The sequence below is a fragment of the Melozone crissalis genome, unplaced genomic scaffold (genome assembly GCF_028551555.1).
Source record: "Melozone crissalis strain CALT ecotype California unplaced genomic scaffold, PUWL_Pcris_2 ptg000027l_1, whole genome shotgun sequence".
NCBI lineage: Eukaryota > Metazoa > Chordata > Aves > Passeriformes > Passerellidae > Melozone > Melozone crissalis.
The window spans coordinates 68,196,520-68,213,499 of NW_026535805.1; the positions used below are offsets into that span (position 1 = coordinate 68,196,520).

General features: G+C 34.8%; 1 protein-coding gene across 2 annotated transcripts in view; it reads right to left on the reverse strand.

The window, feature by feature from the left end:
- Positions 1 to 16,980, reverse strand: part of CSMD1 (CUB and Sushi multiple domains 1) — a 1,069,501-nt gene that overhangs the window by 234,708 nt on the left and 817,813 nt on the right. For both annotated transcript variants that reach the window (XM_054280127.1, XM_054280126.1), the window contains exons 16-18: positions 12,635 to 12,773; positions 8,256 to 8,443; positions 106 to 294 (exon numbers count right to left, since the gene is read on the reverse strand). In XM_054280127.1, the coding sequence (XP_054136102.1) occupies positions 106 to 294; positions 8,256 to 8,443; positions 12,635 to 12,773 (516 nt within the window). The remainder of the gene's footprint in view (positions 1 to 105; positions 295 to 8,255; positions 8,444 to 12,634; positions 12,774 to 16,980) is intronic.

Genomic DNA, 16,980 nt, shown 5'->3' on the forward strand with positions numbered 1-16,980 from the left:
AAATTAAAAGAAGGTAGTAGCAATGACAAGCTTAATTAGTTCTGCAAAATAATAGATTAACTTTTGTGGACTTTAGACCTGCTATCTGAAGAGCTTGACCCTTACCATCACAGCTGGGTAATGCATGATTCCACTGATGGTTTCTTTCACATATGAGTGGTTCTTCATCACTCAGTGTATATCCTGGATCACAGCTGAAGGTTACTGTGGAGCGGATATTAAAGTTGTTACCATGGCGATGGCCATTCACAGGAATTCCTGGGTCAAGGCAAGAATCTGATTCCAGAGTAACACCTGAAAAACACAGATTTAATTTTGGTTTTTTCACCTTTTTTTCAGATAGTAAAGAGAAAAAAAAGACCCAAACAAAATACAAAACAAGAAAGACAGGAGAAAGAAAGAGCCTCCAAAAATCCTAGTTAGCATTGCCTGAGAACCAATATGGGATATATAACCTTCTTTCTAGTGGTTGTCTGACTTACAGAATGGTTTTCCAATTTTAGGTTTCATAGAATAGGAAAGTCCAAATGAAATAAAAGAAGACTTGCACTTCAAGGTATTTTGTCAATCAATTAAAAACACCAAAACAATAAAACTACTGGACATCTGAAACTATAGGAAGGTACTACAGTTTAAAGTAGGAATAAAGATTTTGCAAGTATAAAAGTCATATTTGATTATTTCATCTATTCAGTTTCTGATACTGCAGGACAACTCAATTTTCCTCTGCATAGTTATGATCATTTGGTACAACAAGAAACGCTGTCAAAAAACTGTAATTGAAGAGGTCACAAACTGCTGAATTCTTACAGATATTTTCCTATGAATGAAAAAAAAAAAAGAAAGATAATATAGCTTTCACAATTTTATAACTCTTATCTGACAGAAAGAGTTATAAAACTGGTAATTATGTCTTCTAGAGACATTAAATAGTTTTTGGCAAATAAACCTGGAGCTATCCACTGAAGAAAAATCCCTGAAATTATCAAATGAAGGCTCATTAACTGAACATTATACATTGTGCTTCTAGTGATAGCAAATTATTGTGGAATTTAATAATATAATGAACTATAACGTAGGCACATGAGGGAAACAAATACAGACTCACTATTGGGATGACAGGAATTTCTTTTATTTTCTGTTACTATGTGTGGTGAATTGACCTTGTCTGGCTGCCAGCCCCCCACTCAGCTGCTCTCTCATTAACCCCTTCAACAGTACAGGGGGAGAGAACAGGGTAGAAAAACACCATGAAGAAATTCAATGGCTGAGACAAAGACAAGCAGATCATTTAATAATTACAATCACAGTAAAATCAGACTCAATTTCAGAAGAAATTATTTAATTTATTGCAAATTAAAAATAGTCTAGAATGGTGAGAAACAAAATCAAAATAAAATACCCCTTCACCCTCACCCCTGTGCTTGTATGGACAGGTCTTAGCAGACAGGTGTGGCTACAGGAGTGGTTTCTGTGAGGAGCTGCCATAAACTTCCCACATGTCCAACAGAACCAATGCCATCTGGCATCAGGATGGGCCTGCTGCTGGCAAAGGCTGAGCACCTCAGAGATGGTGGAAGAGCCTCTGGGATAACGTAGTTAAGAAGGACACAAAAAGTTGCTGCAGAAAAACAGCAGCCATAGAGAAGAGTGAGAATGTGACAGCAAGAATTCTGAGAGACTAAGGTCAATGAAGAAGAGGGAGGAGGGGCTCAAGGTTTGGAAGCCCCTGCAACCCATGCTGGAGATCGTGGTGAAGCAGCTGTCCAACTGCAGCCCATGAAGGTTCACAGTGGATCAGAGATCCACCTGCAGTCTGTGCAGGACTCCACCCTGGAGTAGATGGATGCTCAAAGGAGCTGTGATCTTATGGGAAGTCCACAATGGAACAGACTCCTGGCAGGATCTGTGGCCTGGTGGAGATAGGAGCCCATTCTGGAACAGCTTTGCTGGCAGGATTTGTGACACTGTGGGAGACCTACACTGGAACACTCTGTTCCTGAAAGATTGCACCCCATGCCAGAGCCATGCATTAAGAGCTCTAGATAATGAGAAGAATTCAAATTTTAAATATTGATGGAAGGCTGTCTCCTGGGGGAGAAACCCAATGCTGGAGGAAGAGTAGAGTCTGAGGGATCTTCCACTGAGGAGGAAGGGGCAGCAACGATAATGTGTGATAAACTGATCACTTCATGCCCTGTCCCCCTGCACCTCTCAGCAGGAGGAGGTAGATAAAACTGATAGTGGAGTTCAGCCAAAGAAGAAGAGAGGGGTAGGGGGAAGGTGTTTCTAAGATTTGGGAACCTGGGATCTAGCAAGGTTACTCCACCACAACTGCCTTCTTCACAGGCATTTCCTAGTTTCTTAGCCCTCTAAAGGGTGAAGAATGTGCTGGTCCTCTCAGCTGCTTGTGCACCTCTAACTCTTTCTGTGGAAGCTGTACTCTCAGTTTATTGCTCCTACCTTGCCCTGTTTATCCAGGACTATCATACAGCCTTAGAAACAAAGTAGGAGGAGTTCAAAACTAAGGAAAAAAATTGATTCATCAAGGCATAAAGTGAAGGGTTCAGAACTATATGAGTGTTGGAATCAGGACTACAAATAAAAAAAATCATAAAGAATGACTCTAGCTTTCACAGAATAATATTCTCTGTATCTTCCAGCTCTTTTTATATCTCACTTAGAATTCAGATTTGAAAGCTTATGATCCAGTTTTCATGAGGCAACCCTGACATAGTTAAATTCTAGATTAATAAGTTCCTCTAGACTTGACTGCGTATTCTTAATGCAAATATACCGTGTTAGCTAACAGTGTGCTTTTAGATTCCCTTCACTTGGATAAAACTGCTTAATAAAGGCTCAAAGAAACCATTTAAGTCTATAACATTCTGCATTGTAAGTGCCCTTAATTTCATCTAGATGAAATTTTAACTTTGATGCACATTAGGTTTTTTCAGATAAAACATGCCTCATATTTTGAAATATGTTAGTGTAGGTGGAGGTCCCCAGCAGCACTCTTAAAATTCCTTCCTCTTAGGGCAGCCTACCACCCCTGTCTGAACACATCAGCTGCTTTGGCATTCTGAATCACACACAACAGGTAAACTCATCAGGTTCTTTTTGAAATGATAATTCAAACTTACATTGACTCCATTGTTTCACATTTTTGCAAGACCAAAACCTATAGAAAATTTATCAGCTTCCAATTTCCTGACTGAAGTAGTAGTGTTACATAAATAAAATCAGCTCAGGGAACATAGTTTAATTCCCAGGGAAAAAAAATCAGTATGTAAGTTTCAACAATCATGAACATAGCTGAAAATAAATATTTTTTTCTTTGCTTCTTTGCCTGAAGATTTGATTATTTTTCTTAATAGGAGATAACCTAAAATTAAATACTGGGTAATTCTTTGATACGAGAAATATGTCACAATTCAGGCACAACAGTAATAAATGTAGTTGGAAAATAATTGTAAAGAGTTGATTGAGAAGGAGCACAGGCAGTAGATCAAATTCTAGGACAGGCTGCAATTATTAGCTACCTGGGACCATGACACCATTATCAGGCTTTACCTGCTGCCTGCCAAGTCATACTTCTTCTAAAAAAGCACAAACCTTTCAATGACTATTTATGTGTCATATTTTCCATGTTAGCAATATTCTAGTCTTTTTAAACTGTGTCACAAACTGGACACAATAGTCTCCCTGGTCATCAAATGAAGTGAAATAATTCTTGAACAAATCCTAGATAAAACAAAAACAGTTGTATTTTCTGAAATTGTCTTTTGGTTTTTTAGATGGTTAAATACAATGTCTAGAAGATTCAACTTTTTGCAATACTACTACATTTTTCTCTAGATTATGTAGGTTCTGAGGGATATCCAAATCTTTTTTTATTGTATTTCTATTTTGTATTTGTGCGTGTTACTTCTCCTTCCCCATTTAGGCTTAGCATGTTTCTTTGTAGAATCAAATTGCTTTTGTTTTACACTCTTTCTTCAGTTCATCTAGCTTGTTTTGAATTCCAACCTTCTCAATCATAGTGCTTAACATAATTGTAGGTTGGAATCACCCTCAAATTGTAACTTTGCTAAAAGTTGTTGTTTAACTTTGTTAAAAAGTGTTCTTATATTGTCATCAAAATATTTTTTTTTTCAAAGCATCATAGAAATCACATTACAATTTAGGCTGGAAGGAACCTCTGGGGTCATGTAGTCCAACACCCCTGCTCAAGCAAGGCCACCTAAAGCTGGTTGCACAAGTAGATCCATTCCTGGATGTATTTTTAGTATCTCCAAGGATGGAGATTCCACATAATTTCTGAGAAAATTTTTCCAGTGCCTACTGTACCTCATTGTGCATTTATTGTACTGCAATAATTTCATCCACATTAAATGTCTATATTCTTCTCTGAATGAGTTCTAAGAGCCTTATGAATGGCAGCACAGAACTATTTCCTCCCCTTTCCATTTCCAAATCTACAAAAGCAGTGAACCTGTCAAGAAAGAAATTAAGTTGGTTTGACATAATCTGTTTTATCAAATACAAGTAATTTATTTCTTATCATTATGTTAATCAGCTTTAAACTAGTATCTTTCAAGAGCAAAGATAAAACTAATGTCCTTGATCCTTCTGGTCCAAATGTCTTCTTTTTTTTTTCCTCTCTGTCCTTGCTTGGAAAAGTGTGTGCCCTTCTGAATTTTTTTTAAACTTCCTGACAGATTTGAATTTTCAGACATAATTTTCAGTGGAGTGGTCCTTCCACTTTGCCTCTCAGTATACCACAGGGAATTTCAACAGTCTCTGATGAATAAAAAATACTTAAATATTTCAATATTGTGTAGTACTGTCTCTAGAGATGCTGTACTCTTACCTTGAAAATGTTCACTTAATTATGTTAAGTATATGGTAAAAATTATTTGTTTTCTGTAAAAGTTGCAAAACAGGAACAAAACATTTAGTCTTGCCTGTGACAGCTGATTTTTGGTGAAGCTTTTTTTGAGTAATTTTTCCCCCTTATTTGAATATATTTATAGATATTCTTGTTACAGTCTTTCTGTTTCTTAGGCTTGGAATTAAATATGTAATTTAGAATTTTGAGTTCTTCCTAAGAGATCTGTGTAATTCTCTGATTGCTATCTATAGCAATATTTGAATATATTTAGTATCTACATTATTTACTCTAGAATTACATCATTAAAAGAGATTTTTAAATTGCTACAGAAACCTTTCTCTAAAATTAAAAACAAAATTAAAAAAAAAGAAACAAAACAAACACAAAAACCCCCAAAATGAAACAAAACCAAGGGAAAGCCATAACAAAACAAACAAAACCAAACCGAACCAAGCCAAAACCACCAAAAAAACGAATAATAGTTTTCTGCTGTACTTTAGATCAATTTCTTTTATAAATGACTTTAAGAATTCATTTGTAAGGACTCAAGGACATTCATCCACCAATCTGTCAAATTTGGTGGTTTCGATTTTTGCAAACCATTAATTTATTCATCATGTTGCTTCATTCCTTCACTTCTTACCAGTCATAAACTCTATTATTTTATGGTCACTTCCCCAAAATCTTCCTTTCCTATTTAGCCTCTGTATGGATCCTTAGCCATAGTAAAATGGACTGCTGAAACTAAAAATGTTCCCCAACATTTCAAGTCTTTTTCCATTGACTGTATCCTGCCTCATAAAATTGTATGAATCCTTTCCTCATATCCAAACTATTCAAAGAACTATCTTTTTAATCAAATAAAAAAGTGTTAAGCATTTTGATGCTATGTTATCACAGCTAAAATTGATTGTGGGCTGTCTGACTGGTTTCAAAACTTTGTCAAACCCCTGAAGATTGCATATTTCTGAGCCTAAAAAGTTATTTTCTGAAACCTAATCTAAACAAATACCTCATTTTATCCATTATGATAAAGGATTATGTCTATTTTTTAAGTTCTGACAATTTTCACTAATAAAATCACAATATTGATTTGGGGTTTTTTTTCAATTTTTGTAGATTTTTTCAACTCCTCAATAAGGAACTTTTTTACTAAGATGAGTAATCTTTGATTTTTAAACAATTTTGCTGACTGTGTAAGAGATTTGTAATTATCAAATATATATAGATGTAGAATGTAATTTGTCTGTCTCAATACATGATTAAAATATGATCTATTTTTCAGATAAATTTTAAGATAGAAGGAAATATTGGTCCACAAAAAGCACAGAATTTTAAGTAAACCATTTGAATTGAAGAAGTAATTGATCAATTTGCTTTGCAAAATATCATGTTCTCTTACATGAGGAAAGAAAAAAATCAGATATACTTTAATAAACAAAGGAACAATTTACATTACAGGAATCTGCAGGTAATGTATTTCTATCTGTTCTCAATTAAGAAAAATACTAAGATTGCTCAACCTACTTTACAGAATGAGGAACAAAAAACTCCTTACAAAAACAAGCAATCAAAAAAGCAACCAACCAACCAACTAAACAAACCCTACGCAAAACACAAAACTAAGGAAGCTGAGAGATCGGGAAAATGTAATTGAGGCAAGAAGCACACTTGCTAAAAGATTAATCACTTTAAAAAAAAATATTTTATCAGTAGTTTTAATTAAGAAATATTTTAGGTACTTCATTATATTTTCTTTGCTTAGATGCATAAGACTTAATCTACACTGTCTTGCATTAGCTATTTTGAAGTGTCATCAAAAGGCTGAATGACAGAAATTTAAGGAGAGGAATGAACAAATTATCTTCACATCCTTCACAGTACCTTTAATGGGTTACATACTCATTAAAGCTATATCACAGTCATATTTTAGCTTAATAGAATGTATTAAGCTAAAATAGAGTGATATCTCAGGTTCAACTCAGTTTAGCTTATGGTGAACCTTTTATTTTAAACAGCTTAAGAGCCTTCTGCTTCACAGTGCAATGATTCATTGTATCATCAAAGTTATGACTATAACTGGAAGATTTTTAAGATACTTCCAAATAAGGTACTTGAACTTCCAAATAAAATATCCAGAAACTTTTCTTAAAACTCAAAATTGACTACCTTGTCTTCTACAAATGTATGAAATGTGAAACAAATAGAAGTTCTGTTGTGATATCTTTAAAATGAGCAACTTCTATAGTTATACCTCCAAGCAAAATCAAAATTCAGTTTTAGTCTCCTGTGTTCCTGGCAGATTACCCAAGGCTTCAATTAGTTCTTTATACCTGGTTTTGCTCCTGGAAAACACTGACTTTATCTGCTTAGTATCCCCATGTTACTAGTTATTGTGATGCTCCTCACTCTGTGATGTACACAATTACCAATACGGAGTAAAGGATCACAGAAATGCTGCAGAAGCTCCTGGTGCTGTCTAGCTCAATAAGATAGTCTCTGCAGAAAATTTCAGCTGTGTTACATGAACACAAGGCAAAATGGAGACAATTTTAGCTCCAACTGTGAAATCCAATGTGAGAAAAAAGACGACATGAACAGTGAGGCTGTGATTAACTTAAGTCTTGTGGAGCAAATGCGCTGACATGGGTGTGAAGTGTTCAGCAAGCTTTCAATGCACAACTTTTTTTTCATATTTGGACAAGCCTTGATGCCAGATATAAAATATATCTGGTCACTATTCCAGATTCAATATTACAGCAAATGTACAGCAATCAGATTAGTTTCCAAATAAGAACAACTGATAAAAGTGATGTTACTAGGTTGGTACAACTGCACTAAACACATAAGCTCTCTTCAGTAAATAATTAAGTGAATGGTTGTACTATCATATAACGACTAGTGTGACTTCAGACCATTTAATATATGACATGTTATGCAGTTAATTGAAAATAAAATGCTATTGTGATGATTATTTAGTATGCATGGAGATATTATTATTAATTTATTTGCATAAAACAGGGAAAGAGGAAAAGAGAAAGAAAGAGAGAAGATAGGGGACACCCAAATAATATATGTTTACCCAGAAGGGAAAGCTTCTAAAATTTTGCATTTGATTAAACAGCTAGGTCTGTAAGGACTCTGAATAACTCTGGCTCTTCTCGTAAAAGAACTCATGAAGAAAAAATTTCCAAAATGAGTACTTCCAGAATTATCTGTCAGTACAACATAGAGTAAACATAATTTGTTCTTACACAAATATAACTACTGAATTTTATTTGTTCCCATTTGTTTGCTCATTTTCTAATTAAAGAAATATTTTCAAGATTAAATAAAACTATTTGAGAAATACCAGACTTACTCTCATAGTGAATTAGGAAACCAACACTGGAACGACTGTTGTCCGTAGTGAACAGCAGATACATATAATTCCCAGTACTAATAAGGAACTGCGGTGCTTGTGTTCCATGGTATTCTCCAATTAATGGTGATGAATTTGCTGGCCCATCTCTGACTTCCAAAGTGTCATAATTAACTTCAGTCTGGAATCTGAAAAGGAATATGCAAGTCAGCCGGTGGATGGACAAGTGGTGTTATTTCCTTCAACTGATAGAAATGCAACCCACTTGTAACTGACCAAGAATACCACACATAAAAAAATTACATAGCTACAAATCCATCCTTGTACTACCAAGAATAAAATTAAAGAGAGTTTCATGAATCATTTTTCTTGCTTTTTTTGCAGTATCATAAAAATAATTTAAGGCATTCAGTATACTTCAGATCAGCCATATGACTGGCATTCAGAAAGACATTTAGTGGGTACAAAAAAGCAAATTGTCTCAAACAGAATTGCAGTATGAAGATCCAAGAAATTTTTTTGCCCTCAGGTTAAGAAATATTTGGACACTCTAGGAACATCTTCATAACACTTCATTATTTCATCTCAATAATTTCATTATCTGATATTTGCTATTTGGGAAAAGCTGTTTTATAGATCATCAGGTGTTTAATTTTTTTTTTTAATCCAAAGCTTTTATTCTAACATAGCTTGTTACTTTACTTTTAGGTAATTGTTTTTTTCCTATGAAATAAAGTAGTAAAAAATGCTAGATTTAAATCAAGCCTTTATTTTGAAATTCGTTACTGTTATAATAAGCATGACTTCTTTAGTGTCAAAAAAAAATCCCCAACAGGTAATATAGACTAGAATGGAAAGTAAGGAGACTAATGAAGTTGATTTACAAGAAAAAATAGCTTTAAAATCAACAGCAGAGTCAATGTGTCTGCTGATCATTAAACCACATCACATTTCTCCAGTTCATAATGGATACCTATGTCATCTACTACTTGTTCTTAAATCGAACAACACAAACCTGCTCTTTCTGAAGATGAACTTGAACTGGCATTTTTTAAATCAGATGCCTTTCAAGATAGTTTGTGGTTATATTAGATTCTGATATGTTGTAGCATCTAAACCATGCACACATAAATTTTCCTGTCAATGAAGTTTGTGCTATTATACAGATATTTACACTACTCTAAATATATTTGCATGCAAACCCAATATTCTTATTTTCATCTTTCAGCAATGCATATGTTGTGAGTTTTTTCTCTTCCCATAAGTCTTGTTAGTTCAACTTCTGAGAGCAGCAGAAATCCCTACACAATACAATACATTTTCAAAGTGAACACCCTTAGCTGTCTTGCCAATATGGGACACATGTAGTGGTCTAGAGATAAGAGAGTGTATTCTTGTAATTTAAGAAAAGTGCAAAATACTGAACACTTGAGAAAGGAGAAATACATGTGACATTCCTTCGAAGTGCAAATAAACTTTATACTTCATTGAGAAATTATGACAGAATGACGAAGCTCCCATCCCATTACATTTTCCAGAACAAATAGCATTGCTCTTGTAAAAATATTCTTACAGACACATCAATAAAAGTAAGAACAAGCTCAGTTTTAGCCAGTATTTAATACTGTTTCTAGTTGTTCTATCATGGTTCCCTGAAAACAAAAGCACAGCCATAAGTCAGAAAGCTTTTGCTTTGCTATCAGAGTTAATGACTGCTCAGAAACCAACTTAGGCACTTTGAATCATTCTTTCCTCTTCACACAGAAAACTCCAGATTTATGGTACTTTATTTGGATAAGCTGGATAAAATCCAGATGATTGCTTTTACTGCTATCTATCCACTCTGACAGTGGAATACAGGGCTTGCAGGTTTGCTAATACATTAAGTATTTTCAGGACCCATTTCTGGCAATGAAATTAGCTAGAATGGAATGGCCCACATCCAGACTATTAAATATATCCTTTAGACTCTCAAAGAAGGAGATACTATTCAAATTTCCTATTATGAATGGTTGCTTGCCCACAGTAACTCCTGGCTCTGTTTGATAATTATTTGGGAGAATGCTAGTTGACAAACTGAAGAAGCGCGTTGGACACTATTTCAACAATTTAGCGGCATAAGCACATCAGATTTTGTTCCTGGAAAGGCTCACTGAGTACTTAATTTACCCAAATAGACTGTTACAGAGGGCATCACTAAAGTACTTGACAGTTTTTCAGTACTCTTCTGTAATTTCAGAGATTATACATTGATTTATCCTGCAGCAGAATGATGAAAACAGACAGATACAACTAGGCTGCTTTAAATACTTTATTTGTACTCATAATGAATAGACTCAAAATTAGTAATTGAATAGTTCAATTATTTTGACAGTTATGTCTGTGAGGCAAACTAATTAGGAATAAAGTGCTCTCAGCCAGCAATTGCAGTTTTCTTAGCAGGGCAGTATGACAACAATGGATGGCAAACCCTTGCTGGAGACAGAAACCAGAAAATAACTCTTAACAGCAAGTGCTACTCTGACAATGATCTTTATTCCCAGTAGATTCCTGCTCACGTCAAACTCAAATGTGACTTTATAATTCACTTATCTGATTTTGAGGGTTTAAGGGAATGAATTGTCTTTTGAATTGGTCTGGTTTTGTTGCTGGTTTTTATTTTTAGTCTTTGCACTTTCCCAGAAGTGATAAATCAAGACAATTTGTTATTGGAAGTTCTTCATCACTACTGAAAGTATCTAATTAATGGTTACATTTTTGGGTTTTAGTTTATTTTAATGTTTATTAGCTTACTCATATTAGTAAGAGGTAGGATGTCCTCCAAATGTACTTAGATAGTTTTAAAAAGACTTAAAGGATGTTGTGTTATACTATTCTGCATACAGTTAGGTTGGCTTTGGATACAAAGGTTAGCTGTATAAATTATCAAACTATTTTTTACCAAAGATCTTCAGGTCAGCCACTATTCTTCTACCCCTTTCCTCATGACTTGATTCAATAAGATTTTATTTTTCTATTACATTTCCAGGCATTAGGCACAATTTGAAATGCAAAATTTTTCAATGTAATATAATCAGAGGGACATGAAGTCACTTGCTGCTACTTCTGGAAAGTTTTTAAGGACTCTGGAAAGGCACGTTTGTCTGGAAACATTAAAGCTTCATTAGCTCAAGAATGAGATAATTTACATTATTAATATCACATCTGTACAAAGCTTCCTTCTGTTAGGTATGTCTTTGAAGCAAGTCATATCGTGAAGTATAAAAGGGTTCCATTTTCCCCAAATTTGGCCATACACTTGACAAAAATATTTCATTTGTTGATTAATTGACAAAATCAATTACTGATTTGTTACTTGCTATATCAGACAGCAAAGTCAGTTTTTCTTGTAAGCAATAAAAAAGGTTTTACATGGAATTTTTAAACTGAGTAATAATACCTTGTTGGCAAAAGAAAATAATTTTATTGCAAAAGCAAGGTTTTACTATTATTAACAAGCATAACACTTTTAATAAATATTATAATGTGATGTAGTACAGTTAGAAAATTTTCTAAACCTTCCAGAAAAGCTTCATAAATCTCCAAAGAAAATATGAAAAGTTTTTTCTTTGTCTACCAAAACCAAAATGCAGAATATTAATACTGCTTTGCAATTAAAACAATTAGGGAGCAGCAACAGAATCCATTTACTATTAATGCTGAGATAATGTTGAAGCAGATTAATTGTGTATCTGCTGTACTTCAAAAATTATATGTGATCAGAATTCTCCATTTTATAAACTCCAAGTTCTTGTTTAATGTCATTGCAGTTCAATTTGTCTGCAAAACTCCAGAATTCTGCAATGGAAAATGTGTGCGCATGTGTCTAAAATTCAGCAAATTGAGTTCTTAAACTGCACCACATGTCACAAAAGCCTGTGTTTCTCATTCTTTTCTCAGAAATATTGTCATCACACTGCACTCATGTGCATTCAAGTTCAGGCAATTCATTTCCTTTTATAAAATTTAAATGCTCCATCTTATGACTTAAACTTCTATTTCCATTTAAGAAGACATTTCTGAAAACCTCAGGCTTCTGAACATTAATTAAAAAAAAAAAAAGATTGCAAATAAATATAAGCCTATAAATACTATGAAGTCTTTAATGAGAAAAAAAAGTCAGCATCCTAAATTTCTGAAGCTTCCTGCTGAGTACAATGGAAGCAAACAACACATATAGTAAAACACATTTAATTGCCTACTTGTAGGAATAGTATTGTGACTGTTGCTATGAGGTTCCTTTTTATGGCTTGAGTTCTTAACATATATACTTATTCTTCAATACTAAAGCAAGTGTGCATGCTCAGACCTTACTTCTTGTTTACCTTTATGATACTCACTTGTCAAAAGTGATCTTAATGGAATTTCCTGCTCTTGCTTCAATCACCCATTCACAATTAAGTGAGTCCTTGTAATATCCTGGCCAACCTGGTGGCAAGATAACGCCACTCGATGCTGTCAAATGTCCACCACATGGTGCTGAAAAAAAAAAACAAACAAATATACATATATTTGAAACATACAAATTATTTCTAATATATTATATTCAAAGAAATTGAAAAAATCAAACTAAAATGCATATAAATATGTTTTATATAGTTTTAATATTTTAACAAAGCTCTTTGATTTCATCAGACTCCTAAGGCCTGCAATGTGTCTTATCACTCTATTATATATTTTAACATACAGAACATGACACTTGGATCTGTCAGCCTTCCTTCTGTTGAAAAGCACAGTATCATATTAAAAAATGATACTGTCTCATCACATTTAAATCCAGTATGATTGCACATTGACATGGAAACATCAGACAATTTGTTCTAAGTAATTATTACCACTGTTCTGTGCCACCTTTTTGAGCAATCACTGAGCTCAGTGGAACTGGCAGTTGTAAATATTCCATTGGATCATAGAATGGTTTAAGTTGAAGGCAATGTCTGGAAATCATCTAGTCCATTTCCTGCTCAAAACAACAGACTGCAGAGAATCATGCCCAGTCAGGATCATGCCTTCCCTCCAAAGTCAGACGCTCCCCACACCTTCTGGACATGTTTGATCACTCTCACAGTGCAAGGATTCTCTTATCTTAGAACAGAAATCCATGTATTTCAGTTTCTGTTAATTGCCTCTTGTCAGGTCATTTTGCACCACTGAGAGTCTAGCTCCACCTTCTTTAAATCATCCTATCAGTTACTGTACACATAGACAATATCCCTCTTGAGTCCTGAGTCTTTTCCAGTCAAGACAAGTGCAGTTCTTTCAACCTCTTCTTGTATGACAGATGGTCCAAGTCCTTACTTATCTGTGTGACCCTTCACAGGACTCACTGCAGTTATGTCCACATTTCTCTTGTACTGTGGATCCCTGGAGTGCACACAGCGCTCCTCACACAGCCTCACTAATGCTGAATAGATGGGAAAGATCGGTCATTTATTTTCAGCCCATTTCTCCTGCCTCTCTCATCCCTCTAAACAGCAGCACAAACATCTGGAGCACTAGCCACTCCCCCCAGTTTTACATCATCTTCTGACTTGCTCAGAGTACATTCTGCCTTAGCATTCAGTTCAGTACTAAAGGTTTTAAACAGTATTGGACAGGGGATAGACCCCTGGGCTACACCTCTATCAATTAACCTCCAGTTGTGACACTGGCTACAATTCTATGAGCCAAATAGTTCGGTCCATTTCCAGCCCACTTCACTGTTCACTTCTCTAGTCCCTACTTCATCAGTTTGTCATTGAGAATTTTGCATGACACAGTGCCAAACACGTTACTAAAACTGAATATCCATTACTCTCCCCTCATCCATAAGACAGTTCATCCTAACACAGAAGGCTATTAGGTTGGTCAGGCATGATTTTCCTCTTCATAATTCCATGTTGATTACTCCCAGTCACCATAGTTCTCTTCATTTTGTCCTATTTTTGGCTAGGACAGAGTTAATGTTCTCGCAGTAGCCTTGAGGGGGCAGAGTTTGGAGCTATGTGGGCACACCTGGGTGGTTATTCCAGACACTCACACCATCTCTGTGGGTCAGAACTCAGGAACTTCACTTGCAAGAAGAAGAGAATGTGAATATGACATGGGGTGGAGGAAAAACTTGAGGAGGAGGATCTGGAGGGCATTTTATCTTTGTCTTGGTGGCCACCCACACTTGGAGCTTGGTTGGGTGTGTTGGTCAGTCAGGCAGTGGGTAAGCACTTTTTTGTATGCAAATCGCCCTCTCCTATACTTTTGTTATTAATATTATTGTTCTTACTAGCTTATCTCATTGCTGTTTCCCTATCTCGACTCAGAATATCTGCCTTTTGTCTCACTCCCACAGGAGGGGGTGGAGGGGGAAAGAGCAGCTGCATGTGGCCTAATTTCCAACAGGGTTTAAACCACAGCACATGGTTTGGAAATGGTTTCAAGGAATATTACATCACCTTTCCCAGTGATAGAGATGAGACCTGTAGCTCTTCAGATCTTCTCTCTTTCCATTCTCCAAGACTGGAATTTCCTTTCTTCCAGTCCTAGGGATCTACCTGGTTTAAACCAGCTTCCCAAGATATTGAGTGACCTTGTGATGTCATTGGATGGCTTATTAAAAAATCTTGGCTGCATCCCATCAGACCCATTCCTCTATGTCAAATTTGTTTGAACGTTCTCTAACCTGATCCTCCTCCATAAAAAGTTAAAAAAAAAAAATGTATTGCAAGAGGGCTGTGAAAATGACAGGGTTAGATAGAGGCATTTTTCAGAGCAAAATTAAAGGACTTTGGAACAGGATTAAACAACAGCAGAAATGACAGAACAAATTTAGGAAAACATGAGTGCCTTAAAAATTTAAGCTGTCATGGCACAGGGCCTTGGGATGTTATGTTTTACTAAAGGCTATGGCACAGCATAACAGAGGAACACTTTCAAGGTCAGGTAAATGTATCTTAGTATCATTTATATTGTCCTCATAGAAGAAGTCAATGATATAATTATCAGAAAATTCTACATTTCAGCACAGGAAATCTTTCTAGATTTCTTCTGTTTCTCTAAGCAGTGACAAACCTACCTATTATTCCATATAGAAATGGATGGCAACATGAATTTGTGAGTTGCAAATTATTATGCCTAATTTTATTTCAATGTTTTTAGCAACACAAAAAAAAATTAATCAGAGAGATTTTTTTTATTTCATTTGACTTGCACTCATCTCAAGGAATATTTTCCAGATTAAAGTGATAAAAGCAACCCACAAATCCTGAAACACACCAAATTTTCTTTGAAGCAAAATGACAGGCTAGTAAAATGGCATTTACCCTACATGTGTATATTTAATGAGGAAATCAATTTATTCCATAGTGATTTTTTAAAATTAATATCATCATACTATGAACAAGAACAGTCCTAAGACTGTTAATCCTCAACTAATTATAGCACTTCATGTACGTCATTTACTTTATGTATTTCAGGTGTTGCTTACAGAGACAGTCATGTATGAAAAAAACACAGAGAAGAGCAACAACAACAAAAAAAACCATCAGCTGTTTAGAAATCTCAGACAGCTAGAAGCAAACTAAATCATGCTTAGGATTCTTCGTCCATAATCAAAGCCCAGAAACTCCTTCAATTATCAAGAGAATCCACATCAGAAAGGAACACATCCTGAAGCTAACTACTGCTTTCTATAAAAGAAACAAAGAGCAAAATCTTAAAAAAAACCCCAAAACCAAACCAACAAAAAAAAAAATCAAACCCCAAGCCAGTCTATTAGTTTAATCTTTTCCTCATTAAAAACCAAGTACACATTCCAAAAGGATAACTGAGGGGCACTTCTATATTTTCTGGAAAAGTATTTTCTGTTCTCTCTTTTTTTTTTTCCCTTCAAAGTTCTCATCTTTGGTCCTTTATCTACACATTTTCAAAAATAAAATTACACAAATATTACACTAAATACTTTAACAACTGAATCTTCAGTTTCAAAATGAGAAAAAAATCTTCTGACAGATTTTTTTCTGACAACACCCTACTCCCTGCTTTGGAGTTGGCTGAGTTTGTTCTAAGAATAAAAGAAAAACCCTGCTCCACTGTAAAACATGCTTTAATCAGGGTCAGAAATTTTGCTAGTACAACATACAGGCTCACATACACTTCTAACAGGCTGCAGACATGGAAGGGTTCTTCAATATTTTAATATTTTCTTTGAAATGCATAATCCTATGAAACTGAGTTCTCAAATGGCCCAAATAACAAGTGATATGATCCAGATCCTTAAGTAATTGCAATGACACTGAAATTAATGGAAATTTGAAATTTAGAAGGCTTGGATTAGTTGTCCCAAAAATCGTTTTAAACTGGAGTCTATGTATCTATGTATTTATTGTTTAATAAAATGTATACACTTTGTACATAAGTTTTTAAAAAAACATACTTTAGTCATTTATTAAATGCACTCATTTGCCTTGACTTTAGACCTATCAGTTAAGCATCAAGCAATTCTTCTTACTGTATTTCATTCTAAGGAGAGTTTTAAACCTTAGTAGATATCATCTTAGTCCATTTATTCACCTAAGAAAAGAAAGCAAATAAATATGCAAATTTTTTGGGAATATCATGGATATTAAACATAGCTCTGGTTTTCACTATATTTCTCAGAAATAAGTGTACTGCAGGCTATATTATTACACACAGAAATGCAGGTATACTTTCA